Source organism: Tyto alba, unplaced genomic scaffold, assembly GCF_018691265.1.
Source record: "Tyto alba isolate M040663 unplaced genomic scaffold, T.alba_DEE_v4.0 Super-Scaffold_41, whole genome shotgun sequence".
NCBI classification, from domain to species: domain Eukaryota; kingdom Metazoa; phylum Chordata; class Aves; order Strigiformes; family Tytonidae; genus Tyto; species Tyto alba.
This window is the reverse complement of record NW_024881317.1, coordinates 8,596,056-8,610,279: the sequence shown is the minus strand read 5'-3', so window position 1 is coordinate 8,610,279 and position 14,224 is coordinate 8,596,056. Positions and strand designations below refer to the sequence as shown.

At 44.4% G+C, this 14,224-nt stretch overlaps 1 protein-coding gene across 3 annotated transcripts in view; it reads left to right on the top strand.

Moving 5' to 3' along the window:
• NTRK3 (neurotrophic receptor tyrosine kinase 3) overlaps nt 1-14,224 on the top strand; it is a 230,908-nt gene that overhangs the window by 161,167 nt on the left and 55,517 nt on the right. For all 3 annotated transcript variants that reach the window (XM_032994218.2, XM_032994217.2, XM_042803989.1), the window contains exon 13: nt 13,520-13,650. In XM_032994218.2, the coding sequence (XP_032850109.2) occupies nt 13,520-13,650 (131 nt within the window). The remainder of the gene's footprint in view (nt 1-13,519; nt 13,651-14,224) is intronic.

Below are 14,224 nucleotides of genomic sequence, written 5' to 3'. Positions count from 1 at the left end.
GTGAGCTCTGTTTGACGGAGAATTGCAGACTGGCTGCATAAATGCAAGAAGTCTGGGTGAAGTTTTGAACTTAGGGTGCTCATCTGCACTCAGATATTGATCTGGATAGGTTTGCCCATTACCTGCTTGAAAAATCTCTGCCCTGGGAAAAGGTTAAGGGACTTGATTTAAACTCTGATTGATAAAGAAAAGACATCAAGGTGACCTTTATAATACAAGCTGAATTTGGGGTCACTTTCCAAGCTCAGATTGCAATAATGAAACAGGATTTGCTGGCAGACTGATGGATTAGATTAGTGGAAATTGGCCTCTGATTCTTCCATGTTACCATCCCAATATCTGATGCTAGCCCTCCAATTAAGACAGTTTGGGAAAGCAACATATATATTCTTGTTCAAGGCATTTTCTGATCAAGTGAGACCTGTCCCAGGCTAGTGAGGAAAAACAGCTAATGGCATATTGGAGGAGATTTTTCCATCATTATACCCCACTCTGTGCTCTGCAGCATCACCCACATATATTCATCTACAAATTGCTATTGCCATCATTGGGAAGTCCTTTTTATGCCTCTGCATTCTCAGCTAACTGCAAAACATTATTGCCCTTTCCCTCCTTTCTCAGCAATCTTGCTTATTTTCGTCCTTTCCACCAGCAGTATGTTCTTGCTGTAAAACTTCAGTATACACATTTAAATTTAAGCTGTTAAACCATATATGATATATATAAAAGTATATATATATAATCTTGTTTTTGTAGCTGAAGATCCTAGTAGGTTGCCTTCCCCATGCGTCTTGAATATCAACTTAGCAATCATCCAGTCCTCACACATAGTTCGGTTAAAGCTGAACATGCACCTTTTCACTATCTGCAATTAATCATGTCTTCTGAGGCTACCAGCACTGCAGAATGTTTTCTCAAGTCTCACCAGGGCCCTTAAGAAGAATTAACTGGGTATTTTTCCCCTGGTGCAGTCACTGATGTTTTGCCACAGGAGAAAAGTCTAGGATTTTTTTTCTTCCCTTCTTGCATGCAGTGAAGTTAGCGATGGTTTGCTGTGAAAATTCACCCCAACCATCTGGCTCATAACAGCGTGAGACATCACTGAAAGATGACAGACAGACAAATGGACAAATGTGCAGTATTTTATTACCCCATGTTCTCCCCATGCTGGGAGTGTCAGAGACAAAAAACCAAGATGGATTCTCATTTATATTCATAATAAGGGCAAGACACAGTGGGGATATGATAAAGCAATACCATCAGGAAAGGAAAGGCAGTGTCCTAACAAGAACATGTGGTTCCTTAAACAGTCCTGAACACCTAGTGATAAGGGATTTCCAAAGCCTTGTCCAAGGAGAACTTTTTTTGGTTCACTTCTCACTCCTCAAAGTGCTCTGTTTCTGACAAGGAGAGGAAGGTGGTGTTGGCATGACAGTGCTTCCATTCAGGCAGTGTCTGTGAAATGAGTCAGGTGCCACCATGGAGCAGCTCTGGAGTTGACGCATGGCTGAGCCGCTGCATTTCAGAGATCCTCTTCTGCAGGGTGGACTCAGGGTACTAGTGGGTTCCTTTCTCTCGTCTAGAGGCACCCTGCCATTACCCTGATCATTTTTCAGCAGTGAGGGGGACCTGAGAGAAAAGGGGGATTTCTCTGTGTGTGAAGCATCACAGGAACACCAGTTCAATATTCATTGTATCCTACTTGTGACTCAGGCATAGACCAAAGGAGTACAGGAAGCCCCATGTATGCACAGACCTGGAGAGCTAAATGAGGACCAGCTGCCATCCCCATCAGATTAGATAATTCCTCTGTATGATCCATTCTTCCCTTTATTCCTCTCCACATAATTTTCTGCCTCATAACAATTGTTGAAATCACCCAAACCACGGTAATTTTAGAGCCCAGCAGGCAGAGCTTTCTCACATTACTCCTTCTTCAGGGGTTTCCTTCTGCAGGAGAAGTTGGCGAGATGTAAGAAGGGATGAAGTTGGGCAGACAGAAGAAGTAGGGAGAAAGCTGAGGAAACCTCAGGCAGAAACAAAGACGGAGCAGTGTCCATTTGGGGCCTTAGGAAAACGTGTCTGAGGGAACACCTCATCAAGCCATAGATGTAAATGCACCTCCTGTGTCAGCCCTGCAAGAAAGGGAGTTGGAGGAGGTGGGAAGGAAGGGAAGAGATGGAAATTGGGCAAACTGGAGAAAAGCTTTCTAATGAAATCATAACACGAGCCTGAGATCTGTCTTTCAACACCTCATGTTTTCACTCCATATGGCTTCACTTCTGGAATTTTCTTGTTCCATGAGTTTGGCTTCATTAGCCACTCATGTAATGACCACCGAAGGAAGCTAGTGGGAGAATGATCAGGCATGGGGTAAGAAAAGGCATAGGTACCTAGAGATCCCAGAAGCAAAAGAAAAGGAAAAGGAAAGGAAAAGAAAAAAGAAATGAAAGAAAAAGGAAAAGAAAAAGAGAAGAAAAAAAAAGAAAATAAAATATAAGATTCTATATTTTGTCCAAAATTGTCCTTTTCCTTTTGTGATGATGGTGAGGCTGGCAACAATCAGAAGCGTTTCCAACCTGCCTGGAGCTTTAGCTGGAAAATGCAGAAGACCAGGCCCTCTCACCAAATTTCCTGCTTTGAGATTGTCCAGAAATTCTGTCACAACAGATTTTTCTGAAAGCCTTTCAACACTTTCACATCTGGAAGGAACTGTGTTTCTTCTAAAAATACTTTTTCAGTTTGCACCCAATTTTGGAGCCAGTTCTTACTCTGTTCAGAGTGGATTCTGCACCAGGGACCACAGCTGTGGACTGTTGTTCAAACCACTTCCAAATCATACCTCTTTCTTTAATGCCACCCTTCTAACAGTCACATAGTCCCCAGAATATATTCAATATATCTAGAATTTTTTTAGCATTTATAGTGGTGGCACATTAAGATCAGAAGCTGTTAGAAAGACAATGACAGCAGAGTCTGACTATGCGGAAGCAGCATACATCTATGCTAGATCCCTCAAACCAGAAACTTTAACAACATTGAAACAGTGGTATCATAACCCCCTAAATCCTCAAATTTACAAGGAAAAGCTTAACATTGTGACCTGAACCTGGTGCTGCAGTATCTACCAGGGTGTGTAAACAAACTGCAGCATGGCTCTGAGACTGACTGCTGGGACCGGGATGGCACCAGCAGGACCTGGCTGGTGAGGGCAAAAAGGGTCATGGGATGTCTGTTGGTCAGAGACACACCCTGCTATGAGGGTAAGTGCTAGCTGGGCTGAGCTCTCCTGTTACCCATTGGAGGGAGCACTGGGTGCTAGCAGTGGTGATGCATAGCACACTTTTATGTCTGCCTGTCACTCCAGGTGGGGACTGCAGCCTAGTCAAGACTCTTGCAAAGACACGAGAGTTTTTTGGTGCTGCTCCCAAACTAGGGAGTGTGAGAAAGACCCAGCGTAGGGATGAGGGTTGGGAGAAAGGTTCATGTCATGGCATAAGCCAGTTAACCATCCCTGAGTGACATCCTCCTGCTGGGATGTTGCAGGGATGTCAAAACCCAGCAAAGACAAAAGCTCAGGCTGAGTTTACCCAGAGCAAACTCCTTCCTACAAAGGACCTGGCAGCATTTTTCTGGCCTTGCAGCAGCTCAGTGTGATTCACACACAGCCAAGGAGGGGGCTGCTGCCTTGTGCCAGGTACTGGAGTCAGTCCCCATCTCTTTGCGGCGGAGCTTTGACTGGGGAAATACGAGGCTCAACGCTGCCTGAAAGCAGGCACTGCCGGGCTTCTGGCCCCACTGCAGCAGGCAGAGCCATGGCAGCAAACTTGCAGGCTGGGGGACCTGACAGCCAAGAGCCTGAGACCTCTGGGGTAGAAGGTAAGCCTCTGCATTCCTGCTGGGAGACTGTCTCAAAGCTGCGAGGCTGCTGGTGAGACCCAGTCGCTTCCAGCTTTCTTGTGATTATCCATCTCGGCAATAGGATGCTGTTAAGTGTCTGATTACTGCGTTGTTAAAGCCTTAAACCTGAAATCTGACTACTGCGTGGTCCCTCAAGGGGCAGCCAATCCTCCTCCATCCCTCCACCAGTAATCCCTCCCTTCCCTTGGAAAAATAATAAAGAAGAAAGACAAGTGATATCTGTCTGCAGCAGCGCTTTCCAATCAAGTGAAAACTAGCTGGAAAATCAAATCAGCCGGTAAGTTCCTGCAAAACACAACTCTATCTCTTTAAAACCTCTCCTTTTGAAGGGATGAACTGAACAGCAATAGCTGCTGGTGTAAAACAAACCATTATTCCTCCTATCTCCTCTCCAAGCCCCCTCCCTGCAGACGCATGAGTCTGAGGGAGGCAGATGCTCTCTGAAGACTATTTTCCTCCGTTAAATAAATTCACTTTCAAATAATGTGTAATTAAATGTGTGGTATTGAATTAATGTTTTATTCTGAGTGCTTTGGCAGCAAGGGACCTAGGGGCCTGGCTGGTGGAAAGAAAACACGTTCACTAGAAAGACTCCCTTTTCCTTCCACCCTGCCAAGAATTCCAATGCCTATTTCCAAGAGCTGCTGGATTGTACCAGCGAGTCAGTGAGGATGATGTTTTGTGTAAGGTCCCTTTTATGATATGTTGCCATGGGGATCTTGAGCATTTCACCCATTGCAAAGCCTCTGCAGCCCACTCCAGTCCCTCCTCTACCTGACTCTTGCTGGGCTTAATCTTCCTTCTCAGAAGATCCCAGTTGTCTAGTTAAGCCTCATATACAAAAGTCAGAGCCTGAGTGTCTACTTGGGATGTGAAGTTGGTGCTGGATGTCTAAGGAGACAAACTGCTAAATCTGGAGAGGCAGTTTGGCTTTGCAGCCTAATGTCAGCCAGAAATTATTTGAGAAGGTGCAGGAGGTGATGGGAATTATTGGTCAGTTTTTAAGTCTTTTGTCTGGAATGTTAGTAAGGTTTTGGTCCCATCAGCAGTGTTTCATGTTCCCCTGGGAGCTGGCTGAGGAGGAGTTCATGCATACTGAGGCATGGACAGGCACAGGATGAACCTGCACCCAGGCTTTGTAGAGGTGACAGCAGCAAGGGGGACCAGGGTGTCTGTCACGTGCCTGGGGGACAGGCAGGTTGGTCAGAGGCAGAGACTGGGTTGGGACACAACTGGGAACTCGCTTACAGCTGTGTGCCTGCTCCCTAGCCCCGACCCCAGCAGCTGCCAGGAGCCTTGTGAGCATTAGATTCCTTTTGCGAAGTCTTCCAGGCCTCCATACTAAAGGACAATTTAACCACTGCCAACAGGATAGGTGAAGGGATTTACCTTGTTGGATCAAGGAAAGGTTCTGTTGATATGATGAGCTCTTTCTTGAGTAATTTCAGTAAGTCTAAATTTGCAGAAAGAGGAGGAGGTAGATGCTGTCTTAAAGGCAAGAGTCTGCTGCTGTGCAAGGCCCAGATGTGCTGGAGGCTTCCTTTCTTTGTTGCTGTAGTCACCCCCATTTTCTGGGGGTGATGCACAGGAGCCTTCCTCTTGCTGTAGCAATTTTGCCTGGGGATCTCCCCAGCATGGCTGTGCTGCTGCAGGACCACGTGGTGTTGTGCATCCCAGCTGAGACTGCTCAGCACCCAGTAACCATGGGACACTTTATATTGCTCTCTTCATAAAATAATAACTAAGTGATTAGCACTCAGATTTATGGGACTGAAATGGATGAGAAGAGCTTGAAATTACGTTTTCTTTTTATAGGAGTGTCAGGTGGTTTAAGGTGGGACAGAAGTTTTTGATTAAAAAGTGTTTGTGAGGTGGTGCCAGGCATGTTCTAACGTTATTATTTTTCAGAATTTTTTAATGAAGAAAATGAGAGTTTGCTTTGGTTTGGGTTTAAGCTTTGTAGGTTTGTCACACCAGGCCATGTCACCTCCTTCCAAATAGTTTTCAGTATGACATGGTGAGAGAATCTGAACAGGATCTGTGCTTGCTTCTGATGAGTTGTTGGTTTGAGATGTGCCTGTGTTTAGCCTGTCAGCTCCTTTACACACATGCACACACACACACGCTCCCTTTACACTTACCTTTAGCTCTGAGAGCGCTCTACATGTAGACTGTCATTGTTGGTAGCTGGAGCTGGTGCTGCAGTGGAGAGGCAGCAGCTCAAGTTACGGCAGCTCAGTGGGTGCTAATCCAGTCACTCCGTGCCACTAATCAAATCGCTCTGTGGAGCTTGAGGGTCGTTTTACAGAAACACAGCTCTCCCTCAAATTGAGGCTGGCTGGAGTTAGCTGACGACTGAAAGGCAGCCCTTTGGGTCAGGGCTTCCTCTCCACCTGCTATTGCAACTGCAAAAGCCAGAGGAGCTGATGATGTCCTGATTGCTAGAGGTGTGCTTGGAAGTGATGGATGTAAAGTATTTTGAAAGCATCAGAGATCTGGCTTGCAGAGGTTGCTCTTCTGTTCTGTTTGCTTGAGCTTGATTACACTGAACGTCAGCTCCTGGTGCAAATTGGTATTCCTGGATAATTCTTTTTTAGCCCAGATTGTCCAGCTTAATGTGTCAAGGCCCGCTATTTTTTATCAAGGTTCATTTAGCATCATGTAGTGCGTTAGCTTGGGGTCTGCTGGGTCAGTTGGGCAATAATGCCTCTTTCACATCTGGGATCTGCACTTGTGCCTTGCAGCTGCTCCCAAGGAATGAAGGGGATGGTAAGAAAATGCAAAGAACTGCAGAAACATAAAGTAGTTGTCTTTTAAGGTCTTTATGAAGGAGTATGATCAGGACTGTTTAATAACATAATATATAGTCAGCACCAGCAGCTGCCTGAAAACAAGTTGCCAGCATCTTGGTAAGATACAAGACATGAGAAACAGCCTGAAGAGAGGCTGTGAAGCCAATTACATATATTAGTTTGCTGGAGATTGGAAAGCCTGAGAAGGGATGCAAAGAAAGGGGTAGCGCAGTAAAAGGGAGAGCATCCTTTGCATTTCAAGTTGTTTCCATCAAGGCCAAAGGAAAGACAGATGCAAGATGTGAGAAAATCTATTTTTTTGCTGTTAGGACACACAGAAATGGCTTTGAAAGCTGTTATTCAGAATTAGTACAATTGAAATACTGTCTCCAAAGTGAAGAGAAAGATGTGAGTGAGGTGGTCTTGTCCACAGGGCCTGCAAAGAAGGGGGTGGGAAGGACCTTCGTGCATGCATGTGTTGGAGCCCAGGCGGCTCAGTCAAGGACTGTGCCTGCTCCATCAAGTTCGCAGAGACTCAGATATGCTTTACATAAACCTCCATGATTTGGGGTCTTTTTGAAGGGACTGTTGGAACTGCTTGGTGCTTATAATCATGACTTCTTTGAATCTGAGTCCTTGAAGGGTACCTTAACAGAGGAGCTTGGCAAAGAACCAGCATCTGGGCACAGCACCAAACTGCTGAAGCGTGTATCTGGGCCTTTTCCCATAGATGGCTCATGTCAGAGCTGGGACAGAAGCCACCAGAAGTGGAGGGCTACCTACTCAGAGTCCATACAGAGATAAGAAAGAGCCTGTTTATGGCTCCATTTTTTTAAATGATGTGGAACTGATTTTCCCTTTGTTTACGTGTACTTCACAGCAGTCCATGATTGAAATCAATATCCTTCATTGGCTTTGATGGATTTGCACCAGGCCAGGAGGGAGACTCAGACTCTGTGCAGCTAGCCTATGCATTATCTTCTCTCACGATGAGACAAGTCTGTGAGAGAATGACTTATCAGCCCTCCAGCAGCAAGGCTTTTTGATCTGGTCCTACCTGATCTGCACACTTTGCTCTGATCAGGTACATCGGGTAACTCATCAACAGGTTTGGTTGACATCCAGGTTGCAGCTGACTGCCTGACATGAAAGGCACTCTGTTTGGTAGTTACATGTCTTAACGACAAGATTTCCAGTGTAAATTGTAAGCTTTGTTTATGCGATTTTAATTGTCATGATCAGGGAAGCTATGTAGGGTTTATTAACAAGAATTATTTTAGCAGTGAGTCAAGAAAGAACTGAATGAATCATATTGACTAACTGAGAACTTTGCTACCTTTTTGTGGACAACTTATGTATAAAGAAAAAAGAGACAATTCTTTGGCATAAATTAGTTGTTACAGCAAATGACTCAGCCACTACTGAAAAATGTCGTTGTTATCATTTATAAAGTGCTGTTGATGCAAATGAGGCTTTAGAAGCTTATGAAAATCAAGGCCATTACCACAAAGAGCCCAGGATCAGACTCAAATCAGGATAACCTAGAAACACAGCTAAAAAAAGTCAGTTTTAAACCAGGGATTGAATGGCGAGAAATAAGAAGAAAAAAAGAGAAGAAATGCCATGACATGAAAAATCTAAGGGAGGGAGGAGGTGGTGATGGAAAGGTGCAGAAAAGGACCTACCTCTGGGGAAAACAGAGCCACATGTGGAGGAGAAGAAACAGATAGAAAATTCAAATTGGTCTTTTCTAGGCTAGAAGAGAAAGCTGTTGATAAAAAGGGTGGCAAAAGTAAGAAGAGAAATTTCTATAATTTCACTCTGTTTCCCCAGTGAGCTACATGTTCATGAATTAAGAGTCAAAGGACAGGAAACCCACCAGAAATACAGCAACCAGACAGACCACTGTTCAGGAGTTTGAAAGAAGGAGATGTGAGGAATTCATTTCAGACCTGGTGTAAATGATCCAGCATAAGAAGTAGTTTTGCATTTTTCTGTAACTTAAATACTCGTACTGCTCGTGGTTTACTATGCTTGGAGTTTGATTTGTCCATTTACCTCCCACTGTAGTCATCTGTGACCAAATACAATCATGTGCATCCAGGTTTCAAGAGTATTATCAAACCATGGTTTTAAGGGTACTGACTGTGATGGGAATCTGAAATGCAGAATTTGCAGTGTCACCAAATCCATCTCTTCTTCATCTGACCCCCAGGACTGATTTGGAAATGAGACAATAATTGGAAAATTAGATTCAATGAAATGTACCATGCAATTTCCTGATTTCTGCTCATGTGATTGAAATGTGGTGGTTATTAGAAAAAGGGTGTTTTTGTTGCACAGAGTCTACCAGCTCTATATGCTCTACCTGGGATTTGGAGGTTGAGTCAGGGTCTTTTTGCCTTGACCTTGTCACAGCAGGAGAGATTCTGCAATATGAGTTTAAAAGTTGGGTGAAGAGTCATTAAACCAGTGATTTAAGCAAAAAAATTCTGGCTTTTCCAGGCGCTATCCCAGGGGCCAGTGCAGAAGTGACCCATCAGGACACGGTAGATTGATGTATGAGAAAAGCAGAATTAATCTTGTTCCCTCTTTTTCTTCCCCTATATCCCATGGCTGTACTGGGTTTGCAGGGTTAGCAAACTAGAATATGTTTGTGTCGAGGAGGGGAGCAGACATGACTAAGGGACACATGGGAGTGAATACGGGGAGGAAGAAGTTGCTGGTTTTGGACAGCCACTTTTCTGATTGAGTGCACTTTAAGCACAGAACAAGTCAGCAATCCTGCAAAAGGTTCAGAGGAGGTTAGGTAAGATCCCATTGAGGATCCAAAGCTGCAACCCTTCTGCCTTGGTTCTGGCAGAGAAAAGGAAAGCTTTCTGCTCTTGGAGGCAGTTTGTAAAGGTGAGTGCAGTGTCCCATACTTACCCTCTTGTTAATCTTCTAGTTTACCCACTGTTGTGACCATCACCGAGCTGAAGTCATGGGGCATTTCCAACCAGCTGTAGATTGCGTGTTTTCTGCTGTGGTTCATGTGTTATTCAGAGCAACAGTGAAGGCAAGAGCTTGAAACAGGTTCTCTGTGTGTTAAATCTTGATGGACAAAAAAGTAAGTGAGTGATCTGCCCAACTCTCCTTCTGTGTCATGCAGCAATGTAGTAATCCCAAAACAAGGGCTGCAAGAGGTTTCATTTAAAACTGGAATTACTTCAGTGTTGTGTGCTCACATCCTTCCTGTAGATACAGCACAGCCTTGAATGAGTTCCCATCATGCTGTCAAGTCTGCTTATTTTCCTGTCAGGTCTTGCTGTGGCTCCTGCATAGGTTCTTCTTTTGAATTGTCTTGTTGGCTTGTTTTTATAAGTTAATGGTACAGGGGGGAGAAAAAAACAAAGAGAGTGGTACTTATGGAAAGACAGTTTGCATACACCTTGTCGGCAGAGCTGACTGCAACACAGCCGAGACAGATTAGCATACCACTGCCTGCCTAAAACAAATAAACACCAGCTGTTTATCAGACAGGGCTCAGCGTTCTCCAGGAGGAGGTAAACAGATTTATGTAGATGAACCTCCCAGGTGCCCTTGCAGCACAGCATCTTTCATGGCTACTCGGCCTTCCTTATGAGTTACAGCCAGGACAGACAAGAAAAGAGATGCAAGGTTAGCACAATAACACAGCCATTTGCACAGTGCCAGGGCAGTTTGTCTTTGCTTTATGTTTAAAGCCCATATTTAATAGTAATGTAGAATTAATCATACTGCTGATCTCACTGTGAATGGAAGAATTTGATGTAAACTTCAGTATTTTAGGCCTATAGCATGTGAAAAAGCAATTTATTATAACACACTTATTATTCCATTTGTGCCTAAAATACTATGAAACAAAATTTATGGCCATTCAAGGTTGAGAGAATTTGTGATCAGCAAAAGTGCTTTTCTGACTCTACATTAAGATTGTCTAGTTGCTGTCAAACTGCTTAACTTCATGAACCCTTTTTTTATAACCATCTAAGTTTATTTTAAATCCAGCAATGCTACGTGAGTCCACTACCTCAAAAGGATTTCTCCTTCCCCAGTTCAACTTTGTGTGCCACAATAGTTCCTTTAATTCTTCATATAAATTTTCCCTGAAGCTTCTCAGGTGACCCTAACAACTTGCTGCAAAATCTGGTCTTGAAGACAGATGGTATATTATTTAAATAATGTAGACATAATTACACAATCTGGATGCTGGTTCTCAGAAACATCTGATCATTTATTAAGATGTTACTGGGAGTTAAAATCAGGAGCTGCAAATTTTGGGCAAGACCCTGGGGAGTTCAGAAAGAGAGGTTTGCTTCAGTTCTCATGGTGTTACCACTTACTCATCAGAAGTGTAAATAATCTCAAATAGCGTTGTTGGTTATTCTGAGACAGTTTCCTTTTTAACTATATCTCACACCAAGTGGGGCAACTGGATTGCATTTGCTACATTTCTGTTGTAATTCTGAGGTCTTTAAAGTGTTTTTGGGCTCCTTTTAATACAAGATCATTTCCCCATAGCTTTCTTGACTGCTGCTATTCAGGAGACCAAGAATGCAAATACATGGTTTGTCATTGCAGTAAATCCCAGGTACTGTAGTGATGAGTGCTCTAGAAATGCCTGCCAAGACAAAGAGGAAAAAACCCTTTTCCTCTACTCTATTAAGTAAATTGGTGTCATCTGAGCTTTTCTTAGATTAGGACTTTCCTCACCCAAGTGCATCACTTAACATTTCAACACATAATATTTCAGATTTCTCAAGGTACTGCTTAAACACTCAACTAAACCAGGTGGAGAAGGCAAAGTCCACATGTGATTTGTTACCCCTGGCTGTCACTTCACATTTGAAAACAAAGTAATTTTGGATGTGCCTACCATCCTGTGCCTTAATGTTACCGATATTATTAATATTGGTAGCTAACAGTTTTTCAGTCTATTGAACAATTAATGAAAAGGTCAACGGGAATTCTCTATAGACGCATCGTTCATTACAAGGCCCATTGCTTATACCATCTTGCAGCATCCATCTTCCCAAATAAGCAGAAGGGCCAGAAACGGCAGCTCCTTAAACCTGCCTGTGAGCTCCTAATTAAAAAGCTTAATTGTATGAAAGCCACTAGGATATTAGTCTTCCAATCCATTGGCTTTTTGGTGCATTAAATGGTAGCTATGTTGTTGTGGGGTGTATTCTCCCTCAGGTCGTTGCGGGTGCCTACTCAGGCGCCTGGGTGGTAGGAGCTGGTGTCAGATTGTGATCGTTGGTGGTGGTGCTTCCCTGCAACCAGTTTGAAATATGGTGTTAGTCACCTCCACCTCCTGCATCTGCAGTGCCCCGAGGGAAATGCATCTGAGCTAATGGCTGCGTACCTGTACAGCTCCTGTGGCACATGGAAGAGATGGAAAAGACTCAAAAGCAGTCCAGTTTGTGAGCAAACAGATACAGGGCCAAGTTATGAGCGCCCTAGGGTAGGAGTGGAAAGAGGGCACTTAGAGACCTCTAATGCATCAGCTTCTGCTCACCAAGAACTGGAGAAGAGTGTGGAGCTTTCACTGCCCTGATCATCAGGCTGAAGCTGGGGGTGGTCTGTGCTACCCCAATTCTCAAGGGAGGCGGTAAGCTCCAGTGAAGGGCAGTTTAGAGAGATGAAGTTTTGGATATGGTGCCTCCAGAAAATGCTATGGTGGCTGCGCATCTTTAGCTGCTTCCACGGTTCATACCAGGCATTAAAAAAAAAAAAGCCTCTTTGTATTGCTAGAGGAGCTATTTGGGTGCTATGATGCCAGAAATGTGCTTAAAGGTTTGACAGCAAGTAGCTGTGCTGTAGTGTTGTCCCCCAAAGAGTATGGAGACCCCCAAGCTCTCCCAGAAACCAGTGGCATTTAATCATGATGCATTTGTTGATAACCTGCTAGTCTCTTAGCTACCTTTGTAGGTGCCTAGTGTGGGGATAGATTATGAACAACTGTTAGCTGAGCAGACCAATCTTCATAGACCTCTGTACCTTTGTTAAATTAATAGATATTGCTCTTTTGATTCTTTCTGAAACCTTGGTTGCTATTCTCTGTCAGTTCTTGCTGTCCTAAATATCAGTAGGAAGGATCATTAAAACTAATGGGTTCAGTTTGTCTGTTGTGCCAGTGACTTTATCCTGGGATGACCTTGTATCTGAGGGAACAGTTGCATAGGAGGTGGGTGTGGGGTCACGGTCTTGTGGCAGGGCAGTGCTTGGCACTTCCAACCAGCTCCTGCTCGTGCCCTAAGTTGCACTGGGGTTGGTGGTCCTCCTCCCCTTGGGAACACTTTGACTTGCCAAGGTTTGACCTCAAAAACCAGCCTGAGTTTAAGTTTAAACTGATCCCAATCAAAATGTAAAACTCAACAGGACCTAATCTCGTCTGGCCTGGCTTTGGAAGTATGTGACCTTTGCTATGCCTCATAGGAGATGAATTATTTCCAGGATCATTCCAAAGAGATTCAGGTCTTTGTAAGAGATTTTGCCCCAAAGGTTCCTCTACCTGAGGACATGCTTGCTGCAAGGTTGTAGTAAGAATGTGATAAACCTCAATTACTTTCCTTGTAGATGTTTTGCATGAGACTAGCTCCATCCCAGAGATGGCTGTGTTCTGTGGGTGGGTAAAAAGATCCCTGTAGATAATTTTGCAAAGCAATTTCAGATCCTTTGCAGCTTGCTAGAAAATTGAATTAGTTGTTTTCCATTCCCTGAATTAACCCTGATTCATTCTTCCTTCAACCCTCTCCCTCTTCCTCCCCTCCCTCCAACAGATGTCCAGCATATTAAGAGGAGAGACATCGTTTTGAAGAGGGAGCTGGGAGAAGGTGCCTTTGGGAAGGTGTTCTTGGCCGAGTGTTACAACCTCAGCCCCACCAACGACAAAATGCTGGTGGCAGTGAAGGTAAATCCCAAGGGCAAAGGGCAGAGAGTAGGGCAGGAGCTGGGCGGCGAAGTGAGGCCGGTTGAGCCTGCGTGGGAAAGGGAAGCAGGGGAGGGCTGGGGGCCAGGGGCAGAGATTTATCTGATGCCGGAGATTGCGGTAAATCCATTTAGTCACACAAAGTTTCAGTGTTTCACTTCAAGGTCGTCCATTCTCACCAATGCCAAAACCTCTCTTCCTGCCGACGTGGTCAGGAGACAGACGGGGAGGAGAAGTTGGTCTGGAAGCTGTAAGCTCCCGTGCAGCTGAAGCAGCGCAGAGTGGAGTCCACCTCCCCTCCACGAGGGAGCAGGGCCCTTCTCTTTCCAGATTTTATCTCTCTGTGGAACACGCAGAAGCTGAAACAAAAAAGGGCCTCAGCAAAAATATGAGAATTTAAAACCTAAGCACGACTAACCAATTTGCTGGGATCAATTTGCTGCAAGATGGGCAAAGCAACTCAGCTTGGATCCACTCAGCTCTTGCTTGCGTAGCCACAGATTGCGCCTGTTCTGGTGATTTTGAGCCAACACAAGTTCAGCTTGGCTTGTGCTGT